The 26,451-nt window shown below is 46.2% G+C and overlaps 1 protein-coding gene across 3 annotated transcripts in view; it reads right to left on the bottom strand.

Moving 5' to 3' along the window:
- Positions 1-3,963: 3,963 nt before the first annotated feature.
- Positions 3,964-26,451, bottom strand: part of DENND5B (DENN domain containing 5B) — a 138,384-nt gene continuing 115,896 nt past the window's right edge. For all 3 annotated transcript variants that reach the window (XM_084764852.1, XM_084764851.1, XM_084764853.1), the window contains 6 exons: positions 23,564-23,682; positions 21,554-21,741; positions 15,709-15,791; positions 15,063-15,189; positions 13,539-13,713; positions 3,964-9,626 (listed from right to left, as the gene is read on the bottom strand). In XM_084764852.1, the coding sequence (XP_084620978.1) occupies positions 9,443-9,626; positions 13,539-13,713; positions 15,063-15,189; positions 15,709-15,791; positions 21,554-21,741; positions 23,564-23,682 (876 nt within the window). In that variant the 3' untranslated portion in view covers positions 3,964-9,442. The remainder of the gene's footprint in view (positions 9,627-13,538; positions 13,714-15,062; positions 15,190-15,708; positions 15,792-21,553; positions 21,742-23,563; positions 23,683-26,451) is intronic.

Below are 26,451 nucleotides of genomic sequence, written 5' to 3'. Positions count from 1 at the left end.
GCAGTTTTATATGTTCAAGCCTGAAGCAAGAAGATTTGTATATGTTTCAGTCAAAGATGTCTTTTAAAAACACAGAAATATTAAGAATATGTTTTCATTTTAATCCTAGGTGTGGGGACTTGTTCCTTGGCAGTTAACTTTGATCCTTAAAAATCCATTAGAAGTTCTTCCACCTCCTCAGGGAGAATGTGCAGCCAGGTTAAGGGCCAAAACCAAACAGCAGCTGGCAGCAAGCCCCTTCAGTCTCCTGGAGACATTTCACAACTCTCCATCCATCCTACCTCTTCCAAGACTGGACTGAAGTTCTTTCCTCAGTTGGTCTTTCCTTGCAATCTTACAAGATATGTATCTATTTTTTCAGGTCATATATAAAATTCAATCCCCACTAGGTCAGGAGGACAAACACAAGGAAGCCAACACACCCGAGCTCCTAGTGGCTCACTCAAGGGAAGTGTCCCCAACAAGGCTGTGAAGTTCGTCTTACACCTCACTCAGTCAGGGAAGTCACGTGACAGAAGCCCTTTGGCTTCACCTTACTGGGCAGAGAGATTTCATTGATCTTCTGTTCCCTCCGGATTTCTATAGAGAACTCAGGGTATTTCTTCAAAATAAACTTAATATCAATCTGATTAATCCTTTGAGAGATGCAAATAATTATTTCATTAATCAGGACATGAACAAATAAACTAATAAAAATGAATATTGAGTCCAATAACACTCTGGGAAAGTAACTTACTTTTACACTGCTGGAAGAGTTCTGAATCAAGTGCTTTAAAAGTGCATATCCTACTGACATGAACTCTGGTGCCCCCTATTTGATCACTTCCCCTTGGTGGGGAGGCCTGGTGGCACTCAGAGGAAGGGCAAGCAGTCTACCAGGATGAGACCTGATAGGCTGTGATCATATGGTGGGGGAGGAGGTCCCCTTCTGTCACAGACCTGCAGGGAATAGGGTGAAAGAGGGAGGGAGGGGGACCGGAAGATATAAGTGAGGGGAAAACAATTTAGATGTAATCTAAATAAATTACTTAATAAAAGAAGAAAATGAAAAACAAAAACAACAGAAAAATGCATATCCTTCAACCTAGGTGATCCTATTCCATGAAAATATCCTAAGGAAACAATCCAGAGATGCAGCCAAGAATTTACATGCAGGGGGAGTCATTGCAGAGGCATAAATGGCCAAGGATTAAGTGTCACTCACGAACCCTCCTGCTGTTTATAATGGAATAGAGTGCAGCAAGGATTATGTGTCTATCCTGCATCGGACACGTGGCTGGATGAACAAAAACAGGTTAATCCCTAGACCCCTGGAAGATGAAGTCACTAAAATCCAAGTTCCGGTAGGGAAATCTAAGTTTGCTCACATTATTTGTGGGGTCTGGTACAGGTGACACAGGACACACTGCCTCAACTTCAACCTCATGTTTGTGCCATGAACAGTTACCAAGCCAAAAGAATTTCCACTCAAAGAATCACCTTGGTGTGACCTCTCCCTTCCTTTCAAAAGCACATCTTAAGCCCCTGAAGTAACCTGACACCAGTGGGAAGACGAGGCTCCGGATTGGCTTCTGGTCTAGTCAGAGGAAGTTGCCCAACCACCTCTGGGGCTGTTTTTAATCAAATTCATGAAAGGGACCAGCCCAGTCTTTTAGGTCTTTCCTGGTCTAGTTGCTTGGGACTGTGTGATGAACTATGTGTGAGCAGGGCAGTCTTCAGCTTAGAGAGAGGTAAAGCGAACCCTTCAGCATCTGGCCACAAATGATAATGGAGTCATCTGAACAGAAGGGGGTGGGGGTGGGGAGACAGCGAGCGAGCGCATGCGCACACGGGTGTGTGTGAGTGTGTGCGCAGGCTCAGGTTCCTTCCTGTCTGTCCCCTTCCCTCTGCAGACCTTTGGACCATGTCTTCCTTTCTGTCCAGACCCCATCCTATGCTCAGCAACAGTATAGTGGGTGTTGGGAGTGCTGACTCAGGGGTGTCATACTTGCCTCAAATGTAACAGGCCCTATGTCTGATACCAAACACCCCAAACAAAATAAAATGAAAAGGTAAAAAAGAAAGGGAGGAAGAACCAAAAAGGTAGCAATTACTGGTTTAATACTCTAATTATGTGGCATGATATAGTTGACACAGCATAGCCTTGAAAGGCGTGTACCACCACTGGCTCGCCCACCTCCTTCTTTCTTTTAACAAGTGTACGGCTACGAGTCTGGCTGTATATCCTTAGATGCAAGTTGCTGTGATGCAATTACAGACCTGAACCAACATTTCCATTCACATGGTGGCACATGCTTTTAATCCCAGCACTCGGGAGGCAGAGGCAGGTGGATGTCTGTGAGTTCGAGGCCAGCCTGGTCTACAAAGCATGTCCAGGACAGCCAGGGATACACAGAGACACCCGGTTTCAAAAAACAAACCAAAAAGTGAAATGCGCACATGTGAGTACAGTGTCTACAGAGGCCAGGAGAGGGTGTGAGACGCTCTGGAGCTGGAGGTAAAGGTGACTGAGGCTCCAGCTCTGGATTCTGCTGGGAACTGAACTCTGAACCTTTGGAGAAGCCCAAACAGCATGCTTAATCTCTTCAGTCCCGTGTTTCTATTATTCCAAGGGCAGAACAGAAGCATGAGGAATCACATGGAAGTGACACAGCCAGTCACTTTCTTTTTTTTTTTTTAAAGATTTATTTATTTATTACTATGTATACAGTATTCTGACTACAGGTATGCCTATACACCAGAAGGCACCAGGTCTCATTATAGATGTTTATGAGCCACCATGTGGTGGCTGTTAAACCCCATGATATAAAATGGGCCCTTTCTCCAGGTGCAAGGCACACACGTGCATTGGGGAGGATGGAGCAGCATTACCGTTTGTAATCTGAATTTGGACCTCGCTTTTAACAATCTGAAACCCAGGACAAGCAGCTGAGGTGCGTTCTAAACTCATCAAAGCAGATGAGGTTCTCCCAGCATCCCTCAGTCCCTACCTGTTAACAGGGTATGGGAGGCATACCCTACCCTTTACCCTGAACTCTGCAGTAGTGGCTGGGCTGCCCTTCCTCCAGAGGCTCTTCCTTAGATCCTGTCTCCTCCTCTCTCCACAGGTCTCAGCTCAGTCCAGTCTTGTCTGTTCTGCCTCACGCTGTGTTCTTCCTTTTACTGACAATAAACTTTCTCCTCTGCCACACGTAATTTTCTTTCTTTTTTTCTCTCTTCTTTCTTTTCTTTTTTTTCATTCAAAAACAAAGGATTAAGGGCCAACAAGAGGATTCAGTGGGTAAGGCCAGGCATGGTGGTGCTCCCCTTTATTCCCAGCACTCAGGAGGCAGAGGTAGGTGGATCTCTGTGAGTATGAGGCCAGCCTGGTCTACACAGTGAGTTCCAGGACAAAGCCAGAGTTACTAAGTGAGACCCTGTCTCAAAACAACAACAATGGTTTTGTGGGTAAAGATACTTGTCACCAAACCCAATAGCCTAAGTCTGCTGCTCAGAAACCACACGGTGAAGGAGAGAGAAGCAAACCTCCACAGCTGGACTCTGACCTACACATGTGCACACACACAAATAAATGTTTAAATAAATAAATAAATAAAACCTAATAGAGATTGGGGCTATGGCTCCCTACAGAAAAGTGCCCAATGTTCAGGGAGACGCTGGATTGGATCTCCAGCACAGCAAATTAAAAAAAAAAAAAATTAGCCAATGGATTTTTTTGGGGGGGTGGGAGTGGGGGAGACGGACGATGACTACAACACAGTATTTCTCTGTATATCCCTGGCTGTCTTGGAACTCTGTAGACCAGGCTGGCCTCGAACTCACAGCAATCCACCTGCCTCTGCCTCCCGAGTGCTGGGATTACAGGCGTGTGCCACCACGCCCGGCTTTATCTCTTGTTTTTTAAATCTCTTGTTTTGTGAAACTTTTAGTAAGATCCATCAATAATGAAACAAAACAACAAAGTATCAACCCCACAGTTTTATTTGTAAAGAACAAAGCATGAAAAGTCGTATTTAAATGTACTCCAAAACCTGAAAAACTCATGTCATGTTTGATACATTAAAGTGCTTAATATCACAATACTCTTCAGATTTTAATTATGTTCAGATGGGGGAGGGGGAGAAAGTTCCAGTTCTGACTAACACTGTTAATAATACAAACGAAAACAGTATAATTTAAATGCAGAAATAGTAGTTAGAAACAAAACCAAAACAACATAGGATATCTTTGTATGTGGCTCAAGTGTAGCGTAAGGTTTTTTTCTGTTTTACACCTTCATTTGACTGACAAGAAAAGCTCCTTACTATCCACATTAAAATTTATTTAACATACACATTGGATCCAACCCATAAGCAATTGGACCAAGCATGGCTCCTTCCTAAACGGCTCAGGACTAAGGACATGATACAACTCTTGCAAAGAAGGGGAAGTTTATTTGATTAACGGGTTTTTCAATCTGATATAAATACAAATACCTCGATGTGTCTTTCTGAAGTCAATTTCGATTTTTTTTTTTTTTTTTTTTTTGGTTTTTTAAGACAGGCTTTCTCTATGTATCCTAGGCTGTCCTGGACTCACTTTTGTAGACCAGGCTGGCCTCGAACTCACAGCGATCCTTCTGCCTCTGCCTCCCGAGTGCTGGGATTAAAGGCGTGCGCCACCACGCCTGGCTGTCAATTTCGATCTTATCCTTGAGAGGGACATCATATTTGGGAAGGTTTGCTCGTCCTTTGCCTGCTGTTGTCTTCCCTGGGGTGCTGACCCAGGACCCTGTGTGTACAGGCACATGTACCACTGGGCTCCCCTCCAGTCCTTCCTTAGAGTCCCTTCACGACAGTGCAAAACCAAACCTCTTTAAAAAGCTTAAAATTCAGTTTGATCCAGCAGATTTGTACATGTTTTTTTTTAAGATTTTTATTTATTTATTATTATGTATACAGCGCTCTCTACAGGCAGAGGAGGACATCAGATCTCATTATAGATGGTTGTGAGCCACCATGTGGTTGCTGGGAATTGAACTCAGGACCTCTGGAAGAACAGACAGTGCTCTTAACCACTGAGCCATCTCTCCAGGCCCCTGTACATGGTTTTTTTTTTAAATAGAAATAAGAGATAAGTTTTTTTCTGTCTTCCAGTTATGCTAAATGATAATGCAAAAGACAGTAACATAAGAAACAGAGATTTCTCAAGATTCAGCTCCTTGCCAGGTGTGCTGGTAGACACTTTGATTCTAGTACTTGGGAGGCAGGTGGACGTCTGGGTTCAAGGCCAGCCTGGTCTACATAGTGAGTTCCAAGACAGCGAGGGCCATGTAAAAAGACTCTTTCTTAAAAATCTGAAACCAAAACCAAACCAAATAAACAGACAAAAAAGACACAAAGGTTTGGAGATAGTATTTAGTCTATCGAAGCAGAAGGCTCTATTGTCAGTCAATAAAGGTGTCTTAATACTGAAATATATAAGCTCAGAATGTCCTTTCAACACCATGAAAAGTATAGGCTAATTTCAGAGAAAGTACTCACTTCTCTAAATGAAGCATCTATTGCGAAGCATTGTTCTTAGAAGAGATTTCACATTACTTCCTGGGGATCTGATGCTCGTGTCTACTGCCACATATTACAGAGACACTGACACATGCTGGACATGAGGTGCTGTGGATAGGCTCAGTCTATTTTTCATTACATTTATACATATATTTATTATCAGAAAAGGAAGTAGAAGCAACTGAGTATGATTCATACAGTCTTATAGAAGTTCACTAAAATATTTTCTTTAGGCTGGGTGTGGTGGCGCTTGCCTTTAATCCTAGTGCTTGGGAAGCAGAGGCAGGCGGATCTCTGAGTTCAAGGCCAGAATGGACAACAGAGTGAGTTCCTAGACAGCCAGGGCTACACAGAGAAAGCCTGTCTTGAAAAAAAAAATATTTTTCTTCTTCAAAGTCATGTCCCACAGAGATAGAAAAAGGTACACTTAGTATGAACACTTAAAATGAATTTTAGATAAACTTCAGCCACTGCTAAGTTTAGGTTTCCTCTATCAGATTTTCATTTCCAGTAGGAAGCAGGGTCGGTGTGTCCGTGTGTGTGTGTGTGTATGTGTATGTGTGTGTGTGCATGCGTGCGTGTGCTCTTCACTTGTTCCTGGAAGCCTCCTTTCACACTTACTGCTCCACTTCATGTGGAGAAGCTCGGTGTTTGTAAGGTTTTCTAAGGTGCCCTCCTCCTAAAGCATAGAGCTTTTCACATATACCACTGTGAGGCCGCCAGATCAGTGAACGATGGTTGAGATTAGAGGTGTTAGTACTCAAGAAAAATATTTGGAGAATAAACTTTTGAAGAAGTTAGATGTTGGCCATTTTCTCTTGGCCTGCTGTGGAGAGAACCCAGAGTTTTGTACATGCTACATAAGCACTCGACCACTAACTGTATCCTAGACACTGCACATTTAACAAGATTAATAATAAAAAAAAGATTTACTTTATGGGTGTTTTGCCTACATGTACACATGTTCACCAAGCTGGGTGCCCAAGGACATCAGAAGAGGGCATTTCATCCTCTGTGGTAACGGGTGGTGGTTGTGAGCTACCATGTGGGTGCATGCAACTGAACCTAGGTCCTCTGCACAAGCAGCTAGTGTTCTTAGCTGTGTTGCCAGCTCTCCTTGCAAATTTAACTTTAACACAATGTATTTTAAAGTTACTAAAAAAATAAATAAAGTTACTATGTGGACTATTAATTTTGGTCCCAGTATTTGCTTTTAATTTATTTGGATAAACACACACATAAAATAAGTAGTTTTGATTTTCATTTACTCTGAGGTGATTCTAAAGAATCGTTACTAGTTTAAAAAAATAGTACAGCAAGAAGGATGGTTCGTGTGTGGTCCTTACAAAAGCCAACTTGGGTGGGATCTGCTGCTATGTGATCTAAGTATTTTTCATATGGACTCAGTTTGTTATATGCCACATGAAAAGTCTCACTTCTTTATTATTTACAATAGGTAAACCCAAACTCAATGGGAGCTTTTTTTTTAATGATCACATCTTTATGGTGTTTTTATATACTAAATTTATTCTGTAAGGCTAAGATTTACCAGCAACAGGAAAATCAAAGGAGGGCTTCTGGGTCAGTCAAACAGCCCCCAGAGGCCCAGTTGTGTGAGCAGATGCTGTGCCAAGGGATAAGGCCAGCCTCTGAGACAGTGTTTGATGTGTTGAATCAGTTACTTTGCTAGTCCATCCAAATGACATCACATGGAACAAAACTTTATAGATTACTTTTCAAGTAACAGTTTTAAACCCAAGCTGGAATGCAACTGTACTCCCACTTTTTACAACAGATGTAACGTCTAAGAGACTATCAGCAGTTTGTTGGGCACACAAGCTTGAATCCCCTCACTTAGGAGGTAAATGCAGGTGGATCTCTGTGTGCTCCAGGTCAACCTGGTCTACAAATGGAGTTGCAGGCTAGCCTGGACTACACAGTGAGAATCTGTTTCACAAACAAAAACAAAACATTTTAACTTAAGTATCAGTCCTTACTAAGTATCACAGGAATATTGCTTCATATCTGTACATGGAAGCGAAGAGCCAACAGAAAAAATACTGTTACGTAACAGTGCCTTGAAGGTTGGTTTGAGGCAGTCTGGTGTGGTAAAGCGCATCAAGTCTAAACCCTGTGCTGTCAGGGGGAAAGGCAAGCATCACTTTGATTCTTAAGTGTTCTATGTCCACCTACAGAGTGCAGACACTGCACTAGATGACTCAACTGTGGCCTACGAACTTACACAACTAACCCCTCTATCAGTGGTCAGCGCGAGGATGGCCCTGTGGGAAAGACAAGAGCACCCTGGTGTGACCGTGCACACATGGTCAACGGTCTTGAAACATTTGTATTTTAGATAAACTCTGGCCTACTCAGGTCATCTGGGAACATGTTCTAAGCCCTCACATTACCAGGGCTGTCCCTTGGCTGAGCGGACCCTGACAAAGGGGGCGGGGCCTTCATCTATTAGTTTCTTCCTCCGGTATCCAAGGCCGACAACGCTGCTGGGAGGGGCCAGGCCTCGGAGGCCTGGAGCTTTGCTGAGGCACTCTTGTTACTAACAGTGCCTAACTAGAGTTCTGCCATTTACTTAGCAGAAGGTGAAGCCTTAGGTACCGGCTAACATTTATTTAACCTCAAGAAGCTACAGCTGCATGGCTTCCTGTCTTCCTGCCAGTCTGGCTGCTCTGCGCTGCAGTGGCCAATCGCCTCACGTTTCCCTGAACCGGAAAAGCCTCATTCTTTCTCTGTTTCTGCTCTTTGCATTATCATGGCCGACAAATACTTTCACAAAAGCATTCCAAATCACACAGAGACCTCCTCCTCCCACATTCCTTCCATTTCCTGAGGGGGGATGGGGCAGGCAGAGGGGGTGGCCGGAACCTAACAGACAGGCTGGTGGCGTCCTCCCGTTCAGAGTTGGATGGCTCAGTTAAAAGTGCCCAGCCTCCCGGCTTCTTGCAGTTATTCGTGACTACATGGCTAATGCCAAGAAGTCATTATCTCCCAAGTACTGTTAAGTAAGTAACAGTAACAAAAATTCCAAGAACGAAGCGACTCCAGGTTAATCTTTCCCGAGTAAAGACGTTTTAATCCCACACTTCTCAGGGCTTTTGTGGTTTCCTTCCAATCAGCCACGCTCTTGCACTTGGTACCTGCTCTCTCTCCCCCCTCCCCCACCCCCGTGGTCTTTACTATGTAGCTCTGTCTGGCCTGCAACGCAGAAAGATCCACTGCCTCTGCCTCTCCAGTGCTAGGATTAAAGGTGAGCCACCGAGCCTTGCTGGGGTTTGGTTTTTAAAATACTTTAATTATATTTTTTCCTTGTGCCAACTGAAAATTTTTCTCAAAACTGGAAAAAGGACTCATAATTCAAGTGTACTAAATGGCTGTAACTTAGAGGTATAACAAGGACTACGGTACATCACGAGACTCTGCACACACTCACCGCACACACTCACTGCACACAAGGTGGGACCCCAGGAGGGAGGGCTGCTTCAGAACAAAGCACTCACCTGGGCAGCACTATTTACACACCGGCTGGCTTCCTCCTGACTAGCACCACTCACCCCACGCAACATTGTTAACCTACTTATTATTTAAGTCACAGGAATAGTCAATCTAAGAAAAGTATCTTATTAGAGTAATATAATTTCTTAAAGATAGCATATTTACACAATTCTAACACATGAAAATACTCTATTTGATACTAAATTTTAGGTTCAAATGAACTACAGTACAGCACTTTGCCTTGTCTGCAGAGTGGAGGTTGTTCACACTGGGGTTTCAGGTGCACTGGCCTTGCCATGCTCAGTACGGCCAGATCAGTACAGATCGGTCCCCTGGGCTGAGGAAGGCTCAGGAGCCAAGGGCAGGGCGAGCAGCTTCTGTAGGCTGCTTTACACATCTACTCCTTTGATTAGCGATCCTTCCAAGACTATGGTGAAATCCTTTATGGTCTGCAGAATTCGGATAAGGGAGTTGACAGTCATGTGATCTCGAAGGAGCGCACTCTCTTCATACATCCGGGCGATGGCAGGACACTCCGCTAGCAATGGAATCCACTGTGGGAGCAGGTGATCCCTGAGGACCAAACAGAAACAGCACGTATGCTCTAGCGGACATGCGCCGTAGCTCCTTCTCCCTCCTGTCTTTCCCCACAACTATCAGACTATTAAAACAACACTACGAGCTGTGGTGGCGCACACCCGTTTAGTGCAAGCACTCGGGAAGCGGAGGCAGGCAGATCTCCGTGAGGCTGAAGCCAGCTTATCTATACAATGAGTTCCAGGCTGGTCAGACCTACATAGTTTCAAAATAAAAGTTTCCCAAGGAATGTTCTTCAGGGAGATGGCTAAAATCTCGGGTGCAGTCTGAGGAGGAACTCTTCCAGAAAGATGATGACAACAAAGTACGACTTGTAACTTGTGACCTTGTGGCAGAGACAGTGGTGGGTGGGACCACACCTTGGTGAGACTCTTTTGTGGATTTCTTGTCTCCTATTCAATCATTTCCCTCAAGCCAGGGCCCTAAGATGAACTGGGCTATATATTTCTCTGTCTCTGGCTCTCTTCCCAATGTGGCCATGTTGAATATATCTGCCTTTTCTGCTTTTCACTTTTGTAAGTATTTGTGTTTGTGTGCCTCTGAGTGTGTGCCATGTGCGTACAGTGACTATGCAGGCGAGGAGTGGGCATGTGGGAGAGTGTCACAGGAGGCTATTTTCTGAGTTTGGGGCCTGTGGAACAGCAGTGAGCTCTTTTAACTGCTCAGTCATCTGTACAGCTCCTGCTTTTCACTATGAATTTGGCTCTTTTACTTTGCTTAACCAGGGTAGGTGGCTGAACCTGGCCTGTTGTGTCACAGGCCGTGACCTACAGGTTAAGCAAAAACAATACTCAATGTATGTATATCGGTATTTTCAATTGGAAGGGTAGGAGCTCAGTGGTGCCCAGCCCAACCAAGTGCCCTGTTGCTGTTAGTCAGCCTGGAAGCAACTGTACATAAAAGGGCGTGTTGGTCACACAGCCTCCTCTCCACCCTTCCCCTGCCTGGAAGTCAGAGAGCCTAGCTGTAGGCTGGTGAGTAAAAGCTTCCCTATTCTCAGAAAGGCATAAGGACAGAATATGTGCATCCTGTTTAACTCGAGGGCTCTCACTCCTCTCTTCAGAGACCCAGCCGTGCTGCCTGCCTCTGTCAAGGGCTCCAAGTCTCCCTGCCCACCCTGTCACCATGTTGCTCCCTCTTCTGCCTGTCTAGTGTGCAAATGTAAGGCTGCAAACCTAGGGCACGTCTCACTCAGTAGCTGTGGCTCCTCCCTGACTTCTCAGCCCTCTTCCTCTCAGTGGCCTGGTCCCTTGGCCAGTAGGCCATGCTCAGCCTGACTCTTCTGTCTGCCCGTTTTCTCCCTTAAATCCACAAGAAAGCTCTTCTCCACTCCTTAGGAGTCGTGTCCTCCTTTTTAAAATTTCCTTTTCTCATTCAGTGAATTATTGGGTAACCCCCGGAGTGTGCTGGCTGGGCGAGCACCTTCTGTTGAGTGAGTCATCTCTCTGCCTCTTAGTTTTGTTTAGTTTTTCTGGTTTTTAAAATAAAGTCTCCTTGGGCTGGAGAGGTGGCTCAGCGGTTAAGAGCACCAACTGCTCTTCCAGAGGTCCTGAGTTCAATTCCCAGCAACCTCATGGTGGCTCACAACCATCTATCATGAGATCTGGTGTGCAGGTGTACATGCAGGCAGAGCACTGTATACATAATAAATAAATAAATCTTAAAAAAAAAAACTTTAAAGGCCGGGCGTGGTGGCGCACGCCTTTAATCCCAGCACTCGGGAGGCAGAAGTAGGCGGATCGCTGTGAGTTCAAGGCCAGCCTGGTCTACAAAGTGAGTCCAGGATGGCCAAGGCTACACAGAGAAACCCTGTCTTGAAAAACCAAAACAAACAAACAAACAAACAAACAAACAAAAAACCCTTTAAAAAAATAAAAATAAAGTCTCCTTATTTAGCTCATCCTGGCATCAAATTTACCCAGAGTGAAGTGGGATGCTGAGAGAAATACTAAAGGAGTTAATGAGTTAAAGCAAAATCTCATAACTTCAACGTTAAGTAGTAGTTTATTTCCTTTACTTCTTTATGTTGCTATTATTATTATAATTATTTTTTGGTGGTGCTAGGCAAAGAACCCTAGGGCCTTGTGCAGTCTAGGCAAGTATTCTATCGCAGATTTACATCCCAAGCGTCTTTACTTAAAAAAAAAAAAAAAAAAAAGTAGGGCTGGCAAAATACATCAGTGGGCAAAGTTGCTTGCTGCCAAGTCTGATGGCTTGAGTTTGAACCCTGGTTCCCACATGGATTCTCAAACTGTCCTGTGTCCTCCATGTTCTGCCATGCACCCATCCCGTCCCCTACACACACACACACACACACACACACTAGATAAATAACTAAAAATAACTAAAATATTAAAAAAAACCAAACCAAACCAAACCAAAAACCAGACACAACAGTGGCCCACGCCTTTAATCTCAGCACTCAGGAGGCGGGAGTGTTCAAAGACAGTCTAGTCTCCACAGCAAGTGACAGGACAGCAGGGCAGAGAGGCACTGTCTCACAAAACAAACAAACAAACAAACAAACAGTTACAGACAGCAAAGCAACACGAGGCAGGATAGAAAGACAGTAAAAGTTATGGGGACATGAGAAAGGAGAAAAGCCCCTCACACAGAATCTGGCCAGTAGAGAAGCAAGAAAGTCCAGTGCAGTTAACAACCATTTAAAACCTTTCTCTGGGCTGGAGAGATGGCTCAGAGGTTAAGAGCACTGAGTGCTCTTCCAGAGGACCGGGGTTTAATTCCCAGCACTCATATGGCAGCTCACAACTATCTGTAATGCCAAGATCTGACACTCTCACACAAACACACATGCAGGCAAAACAAATGCACATGAAATTAAAATAAATAATTTAAAATAAAATAAAATAAAACCTTTCTCCGCCGGGCACTCTGGGATGCAAAGGAATCACTGTGAATTTGAGGCCAGCCTGGTCTGCAAAATGAGTCCAGGACAACTAGGGCCACACAGAGAAACCCTGTCTCAAGGCATCTCCACAAACTCCCTATAATCTCAGCTGTATCAAAGACAGAAAAAAAGGCAGTTCCTTTGGAAACGTGACTGGAGACCCACCAAAGTGGTGGTGCACGTGGCTAATGCTCTTCCTGGGAAGCCGGCAGCCATGGGCATGTTGGGGACATGTTGGGGACACCTTACTCCTCACAGCTGCCCCTTGAGGAGGACATACACAGGTATGTCTTACTCCTTTACTTAAGTGTGTCTATTTCTCTTAATCCCTTTGTTTAAGGTCTATGTTAAGATAGCTTTTAAAATTTGTTGTGTAGCCAAAGCAAGCCCAATGCGATTTGTCTGCCTTTGCCTCCAGAGCTGGGATTACAGACCAGAGCTATGGGATTACAGACCAGAGCTATGAGGAATGGCTATTGTCTTACTATGTGATTTTGGGATAGTTTGCTAATAGAGTTGGGCCTCATCTATTCCTCTTTTCTCACTTATAAAATAGGTAGAAGGGTGCTGGAGAGATAGATAGATGGCTTAGTGTTTAACAGTGTTTATCTTTTTTTTTTTTAAGATTTATTATTTATACAGTACTCTATGTGCATGTATGCCTGCGTACCAGAAGAGGACACCAGGTCTCATTATAGATGGTTGTGAGCCACCATGTGGGTGCTGGGAATTGAACTCAGGACCTTTGGTAGAGCAGTCAGTGCTCTTAACCTCTGAGCCATCTTTCCAGCCCCAGGAATCTTTTTAAAAGATAAGTGAATCAGTTGCTACTGTAACAGAAAGATATCCAGAAACAGCAGTCTCATAACAAAAGTTTGAATGAAGAAATCCCAAGAGAAAAGGGCATAACCTGGTATAAGCTTTTCTAGACTCAATTTGTTTGTAACAAAAATAAGGGAAGCATAACTTTGACTCAGTACCTTGCTCCAAGGCAAACTAGAATCTGGAATTTGCCGTCCTTCCCAATGTTCCTGGGTGCAGTATTGACAGCGTTCACATAGTGGCAGAAGGTTTTGCAAGGTGATTTCTGTATGAGTACATCAGCTTCATTGTCTAAAATCTGGTCAGTGGTTTCAAAATAAGCCACTGCTTTCTCTGAGGAAAATAAACGGTCATATCAGTATAGCAGTTATATACAGAAATGTCTAAACTTTATATGTAGTAAAATCATCATCCAATTTACTCTGGAAACTGTTTTGAGGCTTGGCATCACCCTGGCATCAGAGCCAGTGCTGTAACCCAAATTATTACTTTATTACTTATTTCAGAATGAATTACAGAGTTCATGAGTGGTTCATGACAGAACCATACTCCCTGGTGCTGGGGTTAAAGGTGGGTGCCACCACAGCCTGGAGGGAATTTATATTCTAATCAAGACCACATTCCAAAAGATTGGAAAGCTTATTATTATTATTATTATTTTAATTATATATTTATTATTATGTATACAGTGCTCTGCCTACATATACACCTGCAGGCCAGAAGAGGGCACCAGATCTCATTATAGATGGTTTTGAGCCACTATGTGGTTGCTGGGAACTGGACTCAGGACCTCTGGAAGAGCAGTCAGGGCTCTTAACCTCTGAGCCATCTCTCCAGCCCCAGGAAAGCTTATTATTTTTTAAATACCTTCATGAAGTAAAAAGTGGCATTAAGAGCCAGGCATGGTGGCACACCCCTTTAATCCCAGCACTCGGGAGGCAGAGGCAGGTGGATCCCTGTAAGTTTGAGGCCAGCCTGGTCTACAAAGTGAGTCCAGGACAGCCAAGGCTACACAGAGACACCCTGTCTCTCAAAAAAAAAAAAAAAAAAAAAAAGGCAGCCCCTTCCAGGAAGAAGACTACAATGACCATTCAGATGGTGCCCTCTTCTAAAACAGCTGCTGCTGTCAACAGGGTTATTTAGACCCGAATGGAGTAAATCTGAGGAGGGACGTAGTACGTAGACATCAGTCAGGAATAGTCAAAGTTTAAGCTTTGCAGAAAAGAGGAAAAAAAAAATCACTCTTAGGTGCCCTGTCAACTTTTCTTTCTTTGCTTGAAGGTTCTGAGCTCATAGAGACCTAATTTACAAATACAAAATGACACACTGACCCTTTAAAGAAATTGGGGGTTCTAGAAGTCTATATACTTAAAAAACAAAAAAACAAACAAAAACCCCACAAAATTTAGCATGCTTTTTTCTTTCTTTTTCTTTTCTTTTTTCTTTTTTTTTTTTTGAGGCAGGGTTTCTCTGTGTAGCCCTGCCTGTCCTGAAACTCACTCTGTAAACCAGGCTGGCCTCAACCCAGAGATTTACCTGCCTCTGCCTCCTGAGTGCTGGGATTAAAGGTGTGTTCTACTACCGCCTGGCTTATTATTTTTTATTCATTCAAGATTTTGGCTTTCTGAGTTCTAAAGAAACACTTCAAAGCCATTATAATAACATGCATCTACTTAATTTACCTACGAAGTCCCAGAGGAAGACATTCTTGTGAAAGATGCGGGCAGATTTGAACCCATGATGAAAAACTTGTTCCAGTGCAGCAACCAGGCCATTTTCTCCACACAGCAGCACTGTGAGGCTTCCTCTCTGTAAAGCATAATGTTAATACAGTGACAAGAAACAAAACAAAACACTAGAGGGGCTGGAAATACGGCTCAGTAGTGAAGAGCACTGACTGTCCCTCCAGAGGACCCGGGTTCAGTTCCCAGCACCCTCTCCACAGCTCCCAACCACCCTTATCCATAGTCCAAGGGATCCAATGCTTTCTCTTAGCTTTCCAGGGGCCAGGCACACATTCAGGCAAAGCATATGACATAAAGTAACCTAACACTTCACCTCTCCCCTAAATAACAACCACACTAGAGAAACAAGAGCTGAGGGTAGCTGAGCAGATTGTTTTTGTAGCCATAAGAAAGGTTACAAATGAGCCCAGGAGCAGTGGTGGCCCCTGCCTTAATCTCAGCACTTGGGAGGCAGAGGTAGGTAGATCTCTGTGAGTTCGAAGTCAGCGTGGTCTACAGAGCAGGTTCTAGGACAGCCAGGGCTACACAGGGAAAGCCTGTCTTGGGGGAAAGTCTCATCATACGGCTTTGTTGCCCATGGTACCTCTTTCTCAGGTTTGTGAAAATGCTTCACAATATTGTTCACGGCTTCTCCAATCCCTTCTTGGATCTGTCCAGCATTGGGCTCTGCAAAATAATTAACCGTGTTCACATTCTGGTGAAAAAGAAATAAACCAAAACACTATGGAACATTCAACTTGTAAGTCTCTGCAGGAAACACTTCCTCCAAGCAAGCAAGCTTTTCCAGAGACACCATGGAGTCTGCCACTGGACAAACTGGCCAAGTCCAAGGGCCTGTGATGCACTGGAAAGGCAGCAAGAGAACTTCCTTTTTGCCAGACAAGGCCTCTACCAGAAGTACCACATCCGTGTGGTGGTTTGAACTAGAGTGGCCTCCATGGGCTCATATGAATGTCTGCTTCCCAGTTGGTGTTTATGAAGAACAAGGTGTGGTATTGTTGGAAAAGGTGTGCCACTGAGGATGGTATGTATGTATGTATGTATGTATGTATGTATGTATGTATGCATGTATGTATGCATGCATGTATGTATGTATATTTTCTCTGCAATCAGAAGAGGGCATCAGATCCCAGGGAAGTACAGTTATACATGGTTATGAGCACTGACTGCTACCAGAGGTCCTGAGTTCAAATCCTAGCACATGGTGGCTCATAACCATGTATAACTGTGTAACAGCTCTGGCTGTCCTGGAACTAACTCACTCTGTAGACCAGGCTGGCCTTGAACTCACAGAGATCTACCTGCCTCTGCCTCCCAAGTGCTGGGATTAAAGGTGTGCACCACCACCGCCAGCTATAAACGCTTTTTCTATAAATTGCTTAGGTCATGGTGTTTTGTCATGGCAGTAGAGCAAGCAGTAAATAAGACAATCTCCAATCCCAAGAATAGTTTTAAAATTAAAAAAAGCAGGCTGGCCGTGCATGGTGGCACAAGCCTTTAATCCTAGCACTGGGGGTGGGTGGGGTACCGCTGTGAGTTTGAGCCAGCCTGGTCTACAAAGAGAGTCCAGGATAGCCAAGGCTACACAGAAAAACCCTGTTTCAAAAACCAAACCAACACTACCAACAACAACAAAAGGCACACTGGGTGAGATCTCTGTGTCTCTGTGAGTTCAAGGCCAGCTTGGTTCTACAAAGAGTCTAGGACAGCCAGGCTCTGTTACACAGAGAAGCCCTCTCTCAAAAAACCAAACCAACCAACCACACAAGTATTTAAAAAGGGAAGCAAATTTTATCTACAGTCAGAAGTAGAAATAGGTAATAGAAAAACGGAGTGTGTGTGGGCTGGGCGTGGAACTGCACACCTTTAATGCTAGCCCTTGGAAGGCAGAGGCAAAGGTAGGCAGAGCTTTCTGAGCTCAAAGACAGCCAGGTCTACACAGTGAGCTTCAGGCTGCATGGGTACAGGGCGCTGCTCAGGAGGACTCAGGGTTAGCACGCAGCTTCCCTTTCACAGGGATGATGGTAGTGATTTGGTAGCTTCTCATGATAGGCATGGCAGCACATCTTCAACCCTAGCACTTAGGTGCCAAAAGCAGGTGGATCTCTGTTAGTTCAAGGCCAGCCTGGTCTACAGAGTGAGCGCCAGGCCAGCTGGCCACAGTGTGACTCTGGCTCCCTTCCCTCTAATGTCTACCATAACCTCCTTCACCAGCCACCGCCCCCTCAGGGTCATGACCTCTCTTATTCTTTTGTGTGTATAATATACATATTTCTATTCATTCCTAAATATATAAATATAATCATATCAGTACAAGTCATTTGTATATCTATGGCTTCAGGGTTGACCACTTGTTAGTAGCAAAAGAATAAAGTACAAGACTTATAAACACAAAAAAGTATATGAAAGGTGGAAGGAGAGGATGTTTGTGTGTGCATGGGAGACGGCCTTGGGCTCCTCCCCTACAGTCTCCATAAGGCCCTGGGCACCTCACCTACAGTCTCCAGAAGGTCCTGGGCTCCTCACCTACAGTCTCCAGAAGGCCCTGGGCTCCTCACCTACAGTCTCCAGAAGGCCCTGGGCTCCTCACCTACAGTCTCCAGAAGGCCCTGGGCTCCTCACCTACAGTCTCCAGAAGGCCCTGGGCTCCTCACCTACAGTCTCCATAAGGCCCTGGGCTCCTCACCTACAGTCTCCAGAAGGCCCTGGGCTCCTCACCTACAGTCTCCATAAGGCCCTAGGCACCTCACCTACAGTCTCCATACGGCCCTGGGCTCCTCAGCTACAGTCTCCATAAGGCCCTGGGCACCTCACCTACAGTCTCCATAGGGCCCTGGGCTCCTCACCTACAGTCTCCATAAGGTCCTGAGCACCTCATCTACAGTCTCCATAAGGCCCTGGGCACCTCACCTACAGTCTCCATAAGGGCCTGGGCTCCTCACCTACAGTCTCCATAAGGTCCTGAGCTCCTCACCTACAGTCTCCATAAGGTCCTGAGCACCTCACCTACAGTCTCCATAAGGCCCTGGGCACCTCACCTACAGTCTCCATAAGGCCCTGGGCTCCTCATCTACAGTCTCCATAAGGTCCCAGGCACCTCACCTACAGTCTCTAAGAGACGGCCCTGGGCTCCTCACTTACAGTCTCCATAAGGCCCTGGGCTCCTCACCTACAGTCTCCATAAGGTCCTGGGCTCCTCACCTACAGTCTCCATAAGGTCCTGGGCACCTCACCTACAGTCTCCATAAGGTCCTGGGCACCTCACCTACAGTCTCCATAAGGTATTGGGCTCCTCACCTACAGTCTCCATAAGGTCCTGGGCACCTCACCTACAGTCTCCATAAGGCCCTGGGCTCCTCACTTACAGTCTCCATAAGGCCCTGGGCTCCTCACCTACAGTCTCCAGAAGGCCCTGGGCTCCTCACCTACAGTCTCCATAAGGTCCTGGGCTCCTCAGCTACAGTCTCCATAAGGCCCTGGGCACCTCACCTACAGTCTCCATACGGCCCTGGGCTCCTCAGCTACAGTCTCCATAAGGCCCTGGGCTCCTCACCTACAGTCTCCATAAGGCCCTGGGCTCCTCACCTACAGTCTCCATAACGTCCTGGGCACCTCACCTACAGTCTCCGTAAGGCCCTGAGCTCCTCACCTACAGTCTCCATAAGGCCCTGGGCACCTCACCTACAGTCTCCATAAGGCCCTGGGCTCCTCACCTACAGTCTCCAGAAGGTCCTGGGCTCCTCCCCTACAGTCTCCATAAGGCCCTGGGCTCCTCACCTACAGTCTCCATAACGTCCTGGGCACCTCACCTACAGTCTCCATAAGGCCCTGGGCTCCTCACCTACAGTCTCCAGAAGGTTCTGGGCTCCTCCCCTACAGTCTCCATAAGGCCCTGGGCACCTCACCTACAGTCTCCATAAGGTCCTGGGCTCCTCACCTACAGTCTCCATAACGTCCTGGGCACCTCACCTACAGTCTCCATAAGGCCCTGGGCTCCTCACCTACAGTCTCCATAAGGTCCTGGGCTCCTCCCCTACAGTCTCCATAAGGCCCTGGGCACCTCACCTACAGTCTCCATAAGGTCCTGGGCTCCTCACCTACAGTCTCCATAAGGTCCTGGGCTCCTCACCTACAGTCTCCATAAGGTCCTGGGCACCTCACCTACAGTCTCCATAAGGCCCTGGGTTCCTCACCTACAGTCTCCATAAGGCCCTGGGTTCCTCACTTACAGTCTCCAGAAGGCCCTGGGCTCCTCACCTACAGTCTCCATAAGGTCCTGGGCTCCTCACCTACAGTCTCCAGAAGGCCCTGGGCTCCTCACCTACAGTCTCCAGAAGGCCCTGGGCTCCTCACCTACAGTCTCCAGAAGGCCCTGGGCTCCTCACCTACAGTCTCCAGAAGGCCCTGGGCTCCTCACCTACAGTCTCCATAAGGCCCTGGGCACCTCACCTACAGTCTCCATACGGCCCTGGGCTCCTCAGCTACAGTCTCCATAAGGCCCTGGGCACCTCACCTACAGTCTCCATAGGGCCCTGGGCTCCTCACCTACAGTCTCCATAAGGTCCTGAGCTCCTCACCTACAGTCTCCATAAGGTCCTGAGCACCTCATCTACAGTCTCCATAAGGCCCTGGGCACCTCACCTACAGTCTCCATAAGGCCCTGGGCTCCTCACCTACAGTCTCCATAAGGTCCTGAGCACCTCATCTACAGTCTCCATAAGGCCCTGGGCACCTCACCTACAGTCTCCATAAGGTCCTGAGCTCCTCACCTACAGTCTCCATAAGGTCCTGAGCACCTCACCTACAGTCTCCATAAGGCCCTGGGCACCTCACCTACAGTCTCCATAAGGCCCTGGGCTCCTCATCTACAGTCTCCATAAGGTCCCAGGCACCTCACCTACAGTCTCTAGGAGACGGCCCTGGGCTCCTCACTTACAGTCTCCATAAGGCCCTGGGCTCCTCACCTACAGTCTCCATAAGGTCCTGGGCTCCTCACCTACAGTCTCCATAAGGTCCTGGGCACCTCACCTACAGTCTCCATAAGGTCCTGGGCACCTCACCTACAGTCTCCATAAGGTATTGGGCTCCTCACCTACAGTCTCCATAAGGTCCTGGGCACCTCACCTACAGTCTCCATAAGGCCCTGGGCTCCTCACTTACAGTCTCCATAAGGCCCTGGGCTCCTCACCTACAGTCTCCAGAAGGCCCTGGGCCCCTCACCTACAGTCTCCATAGGGTCCTGGGCTCCTCAGCTACAGTCTCCATAAGGCCCTGGGCACCTCACCTACAGTCTCCATACGGCCCTGGGCTCCTCAGCTACAGTCTCCATAAGGCCCTGGGCACCTCACCTACAGTCTCCATAAGGTCCTGAGCACCTCATCTACAGTCTCCATAAGGCCCTGGGCACCTCACCTACAGTCTCCATACGGCCCTGGGCTCCTCACCTACAGTCTCCATAAGGTCCTGGGCACCTCACCTACAGTCTCCATAAGGTCCTGAGCACCTCATCTACAGTCTCCATAAGGCCCTGGGCTCCTCACCTACAGTCTCCATACGGCCCTGGGCTCCTCAGCTACAGTCTCCATAAGGCCCTGGGCACCTCACCTACAGTCTCCATAAGGTCCTGGGCACCTCATCTACAGTCTCCATAAGGCCCTGGGCTCCTCACCTACAGTCTCCATAAGGCCCTGGGCTCCTCACCTACAGTCTCCATCTTAGTTTCTGAGAAAGGCTTGCGAAGCGAGTCCGTCACCCAGGAGCCATCTTCTCAATGGAGAGCACCTCCTCCCCTTGCCCTGTGTACCTTTCATTCTTTTTTTTTTTTTAAATTATTTATTTATTGTTATGTATACAGTGCTCTGGCTGCACATACTCATCCAGGCCAGAAGAGGGCAGCAGATCACATTGCAGATGGTTGTGAGCCACCATGTGGTTGCTGGGAATTGAACTCAGGACCTCTGGAGAAGCAGTCAGTACCCTTAACCTCTGAGCCATCTCTCCAGCCCCAGTACCTTTCATTCTTATGTTTTTCCTCAAAACAACCCATAGAATCTTCCTTTTAAAATTTATTTTAATTACTTCTGTTACGTGTGTATGCAGTTGGGTCAGGTGTGTACATTTGAGAGTATTTCGCCTGCGCAGGCTCAGTGCTATCCCTCTAGGCTGCAGTTCCAGGCCTTTCGAGCTGCCTCATGCAGGTGGTAGGAATGGAGCCAGGTTCTCTGAAGAGCAATGTGTGCCCTTCCCTTGTGAGCCATCTCTCCAGTCTCCGTCCATCTTAGTTTTTGAGACAGGGTCTCTCACTGAACCTGGTGCCCACTCATTTGCCGAGGCTTACCCAGGCAGTGAGTTCTGCCTCCACCTGCCTCTACAGCTCCCAGCCCTCAAGCCAGAGCCTGTGCGACCCAAGCACAGCAGAGCCCACTCACTGGCAGCCCTTCCTGTCAGCGACGTGATGCTCAGCCTCCTGGTGGTCGTGGGAGATCTCTGCTGCGGTGGAGTCCGACACTGCTTTCCCAGGTCTTCATCTGAAGTGGATGTCATCAATTCTCCAATGAGAATCCTTTCCAGGCTGCCGTCATCAATGCCCTTCCCCAGCCACCGCCCACACGGGAATCTAGTAAGGTGGGAAAAGAAAATCTTTGGAGGCCAGGCGTGGTGGCACACGCCTTTAATTCCAGCACTTGGGAGGCAGAGGCAGGCCGATTGCTGTGAGTTCAGGGCCAGCCTGGTCTACAAAGTGAGTTCAGGACACCCAAGGTTACACAGAGAAACCCTTGTCTTGAAAAACCCAAAAACAAAAATTAAAAAAAAAAAAAATCTTTTGAAACAACTCTGTTGCTGCTGTGAACTTACCCTTTGGTAACTTACCAATGTAGCCTATGAAGCTACACTGTTGAATGGTTACTAATATTTAATATTGAATTATTATTTTAATAAACCTGTGGCTACTCCTTAACCAGCTTTATACCCAAACAACTGCATAGAGAGACTAGGATCTATTTCATTAGTCTAGAGCACAGTGATGTGCAATAATTACTCCAGGCTAGTGTAGTGTCCTCCCATTCATTTTCCCACATTACATTTGCTTTTCACTCATCTCCTAGGTCCGGCTCATTCCTCCTGGTGTCTCCATGCGCCTCCCTCCTGTCCTTGTTCTTTCCCCTCCCCTCACTGGACCAGGATGCCCCACCCTATTCTCTGTAGTGCTCAGCATTGGCTAGTTGGTTTTTATTGGCAATACAGAGAACAAATGGTGACATGTTTGCACAAACTTGAGACAGGAGATACTTAGAATAAACATCACAATGCAACGTCCAGGATTGAAACCAGATAGTGGGGAGGAGAAGCCAGCATTTGATGAGCAGGGTAACCTGTGCACAGTCCACAAGAACATTAAGCCAATGCTACATTTTTGTTTTGTTTTTTTCTTTTTGGTTTTACAAAACACAGCCCTGGCTGTCTTGGCCTCATTTTGTAGTTCAGGCTGACTTCAAACTCACAAAGATCCATCTGCATTGGCCTCCCAAATTCTGGGATTAAAGGCATGTGCTACCACGCTCAGCTACCTAGACATATTCTTAAACTAAAAAAAAATATTATTTTATGTATATGAGTGTTTGTCTGCATGCATGTCTGTGTGCCATGTGTGTGACTGTGCTTGCAGAGACCAGAAGAGCGCACTGCATCTCTGAACTAGAGTTAGTCAATTGTGACCTGCTATGTGGGTGCTTGGAACTGAAAGCATCCAGTTAGCTCAACCACCCAGCCATTTCTCCAGCATCCACAAGATGCTTCTACCAAAGATTAAATATTTTTTCTTATTCATGTGGTGTATATGTCTGTACATGTGTACATTTGTGTGTGTATTTGTGTGTGTACGCTTGTGTGTACAAGCATGCAGACACATGTGAGTACACAGGGAGGCCAGTAGGAGGCACTGGATCCCCTGGAGCTGAAGTTACAGGCAGTTGTGAGCTGCATGAAGTGGATGCTGAGACTTGAACTTGGGTCACCTGGAAGAACAGCAAGTGCTCTTAACTGCTGAGCCATTTCTCCAACCTCAATCTGTTTGTTTAAAAAGAATTTTTGCTGCTGCCACCGCCACCACCATTCTGTGTGGCCCTGGCTGTTCTAGACGTGTTTTGTAGACCAGGCTGGCCTCAAACTCACAGAGATCTGCCTCTCTCTGCCTTCTGAGTGCTAGGATTTAACGTGTACCAGACCAATTTTGTGTTCTATTTATAGAACAAAATAACACAGACACACAGACAGACAGACAGACAGACAGACAGACACACACACACACACACACACACACACACACACACACACACTCAGGAGGCAGTGGGCAGAAGCTTCAGGAAGATAATTTTCAAAGTTTCGTTATCTAAAGAGCGTTGAAAGAAAGCATCCTGCTCCTGCGTCCGCTCACTCACCTGTATGTGTGTCCTGTGATCTCATTTCTGACCATGACACAGTCCACCAGCCATTTGGCCAACAGTCCAGAGTTATCGTGGCCAATTTGAACTGTAGTGAGCTTCCCCAGGTTCTGGCACTGCAGAGACAGGACCACAGCTTACTCACTTGTTTTCTACTCCCTTTCAGCTTTAGCAGTAGACCCTGGCTCCATGCAATGCTTAGAGACCCAGCCCACACAGACGCTAAGCCTGACAGCACTGACAAGCCCACGCACTTTGCTCTCAGGGAACCGTCCTACAGTGAGACAGGAGACAGACACTGATGAGTGAGTGAGGAGCAGTGAGTGAGGTTCTGCACTCGATAGAGATGCAAACAAGTATCAGAAGAATGCTGCAGGACGAGCATTTGCTTCTGTTTGGGGATCCAGAATCAGAACCACTGAGAGTGACTTGTGCCTTAATTAAGGGGTGAAAAGGATCTCAGTAAGTACAAAAGCTCCTTATTTAGATTGACTTACAGCAAATAGCAGATTAAAAACAACAACAACAACAACAAAACAAGGGCTGGAGAGATGGCTTAGAGGTTAAGAGCACTGTCTGCTCTTCCAAAGGTCCTGAGTTCAATTCCCAGCAACCACATGGTGGGCCATAACCTTCTACAATGTGTTCTGGGGTGCAGGCACACATTTGGGCAGAATACTGTATAAATAATAAATACATCTTAAAAAAAAAAAAAAAACCAACAACACTAACCGCCTCCCAAGCACTGGGATCACAAACATGCGCCACTGAGCTCAGCTGCTTTTATATTTTTAACAAGCGACTAGGGGCACAGCTCAGCGGCAGAGTGCTTGTCTAGCATGTTCAAGGTCCTGAACCACTAGAGAAGTTTAAAATGCTATTTGTAAAGATCATCTTATCTGGCTGGGGGCGGTGGTGCACTCCTGTGATCCCAGCACGCAGGAGGCAGAGGCAGGCGGATCTCTGTGAGTTTGAGGCCAGGCTGGTCTACAGAGTGAGTCCAGGACAGCCAAGGCTACACAGAGAATACCAACCCCCCCCCCCCTTTGTAGAATATATCTACAAGGGATATATTCTTTTTATTTATTTATTTTATTTATTACGTATACAGTGCCTGCATGTATGCAGCAGATCTCATTAGAGATGGTAGTGAGCCGCCATGTGGTGGTAGGAATGGAACTCAGCATCTCTGGAAGAACAGCCAGTGCTCTTAAGCTGTGAGACATGTCTCCAGTGCCAAATGTTCTAAGACTCCCAGTACGTGTATGAGCCACTTCCCTAATACCAAACCTACATAGTCTGCATTTTCCCTATATGCTTTGCAATGTTGCCACACATATCAGAGTTTTGCCATGGACCCTCTGCAACACTTCTCTTGTGCTGTGGGGTCACTAGTAAGAAAAATAAAGGTTACATATACACAAGCAAATCGCCACACCGAAACAGTTAATCTGATAATCTAAAGGCTTCCTAAGTAACTAACAAGACGGCAGCACACACAGCATAGATTGCTAGATAAAGACAACTCCCGGCTGATATAGGACAGCACAGATTTCATTGTGCTGTTCACAATGGTGCACAGTCACAGCGTATATAGACTGTGGACTGAAGTGTCACTCAGTGGTGAGTGCTTGCTGGTCACGTGTAAGACCCTGGGTTTGGCTCTTTGTATAACAAAAAACAAGAATGTGTAAAAGGTTCCCATCTTCAAAATTTTATTTTATTTTTTGTTTGGTTTTGAGACAGTTTCATTTTGTAGCTCAGGGTGGCTTTGAACTTGCAGCAACTCTGCTTCTATTTCCTGAATGCTGGGATTACAGGCATGTTCCGTCAGGTCTGGTTTTTACTTTTTACTTTTTTTATTTTTATTTTTATTTTTATTTTTATTTTTTTTTGAGACTTAAACTCATATAACCCAGGCTGGCCTTGGACTTCTGGCCTTCCTGTGTCTGCTTTCCAAGTGCCAAGGTTATAGGAATACACTACCATGCTCAGCTTCTATGGATTTCTTTCTTTCTTTTCTTGTTTCTTTTTCTTTTTTTGAAAATTCTACTTAATATTTTTGGACCACAATTAACAGGTACCAAAAACTGCAGGAAGTGAAATTATGAATAAACTATAGTTATCAATGTCCTTGCTGGCCCTTTGTGAGTAAGTACAATATAAAGCAATGGTAACATGAATTGAATTGAAAAAAATGGATGCTAACTAATTACTTTGAGACAGGGTTTCTCTGTATAGCCTTGGCGGTCCTAGACTCACTTGGTAGACCAGGCTGGCCTCGAACTCACAGAGATTCACCTGGCTGTGCCTCCTGAGTGCTGGGATTAAAGGCGTGCGCCACCATGCCCAGCCTGCTAATTAAAATTTGACTTAAACAAATCTGATAATGAAGGACCACAGACTTACTGTATACTGGATTTGAACTATCACAGCTGCAAATTCTTTTTGTTTTCCAGACAGAGTTTCTCTGCGTGTAGCCCTGGCTGTCCTGGAATCACTCTGTGAGATTCTGCTGCCTCTGCCTCCCGAGTGCTGGATTAGAGGCATGCACACCACACCTGGCTATGGCTACAGCTGCTAGTTGTAAATGCATTTGCCTTCTTTGTACGTCAATGAAAGGCATCATATGACCCAGCTGAGGGAGAAGGCCACAGAGAGAGAGAGAGACCAGATGAGACTTAAATGTAGTTTTTGTTCTACAACTAGTAGGCCATGAACTTACACATGCTGTGGACCATGAGGGCAGTGTGCTATGGACCATGGGGGCAGTGTGCTGTAGACCATGGGGGCAGTGTGCTGTGGACCATGGGGGCAGTGTGCTGTGGACCATGGGGGCAGTGTGCTGTGGACCATGGGGGCAGTGTGCTGTGGACCATGGGGGC

Source organism: Acomys minous (genome assembly GCF_964271855.1).
Source record: "Acomys minous genome assembly, chromosome: 17".
Taxonomy (NCBI): domain Eukaryota; kingdom Metazoa; phylum Chordata; class Mammalia; order Rodentia; family Muridae; genus Acomys; species Acomys minous.
Note: the sequence above shows the minus strand (reverse complement) of the source record. Positions and strands in the feature narration are given on the sequence as shown.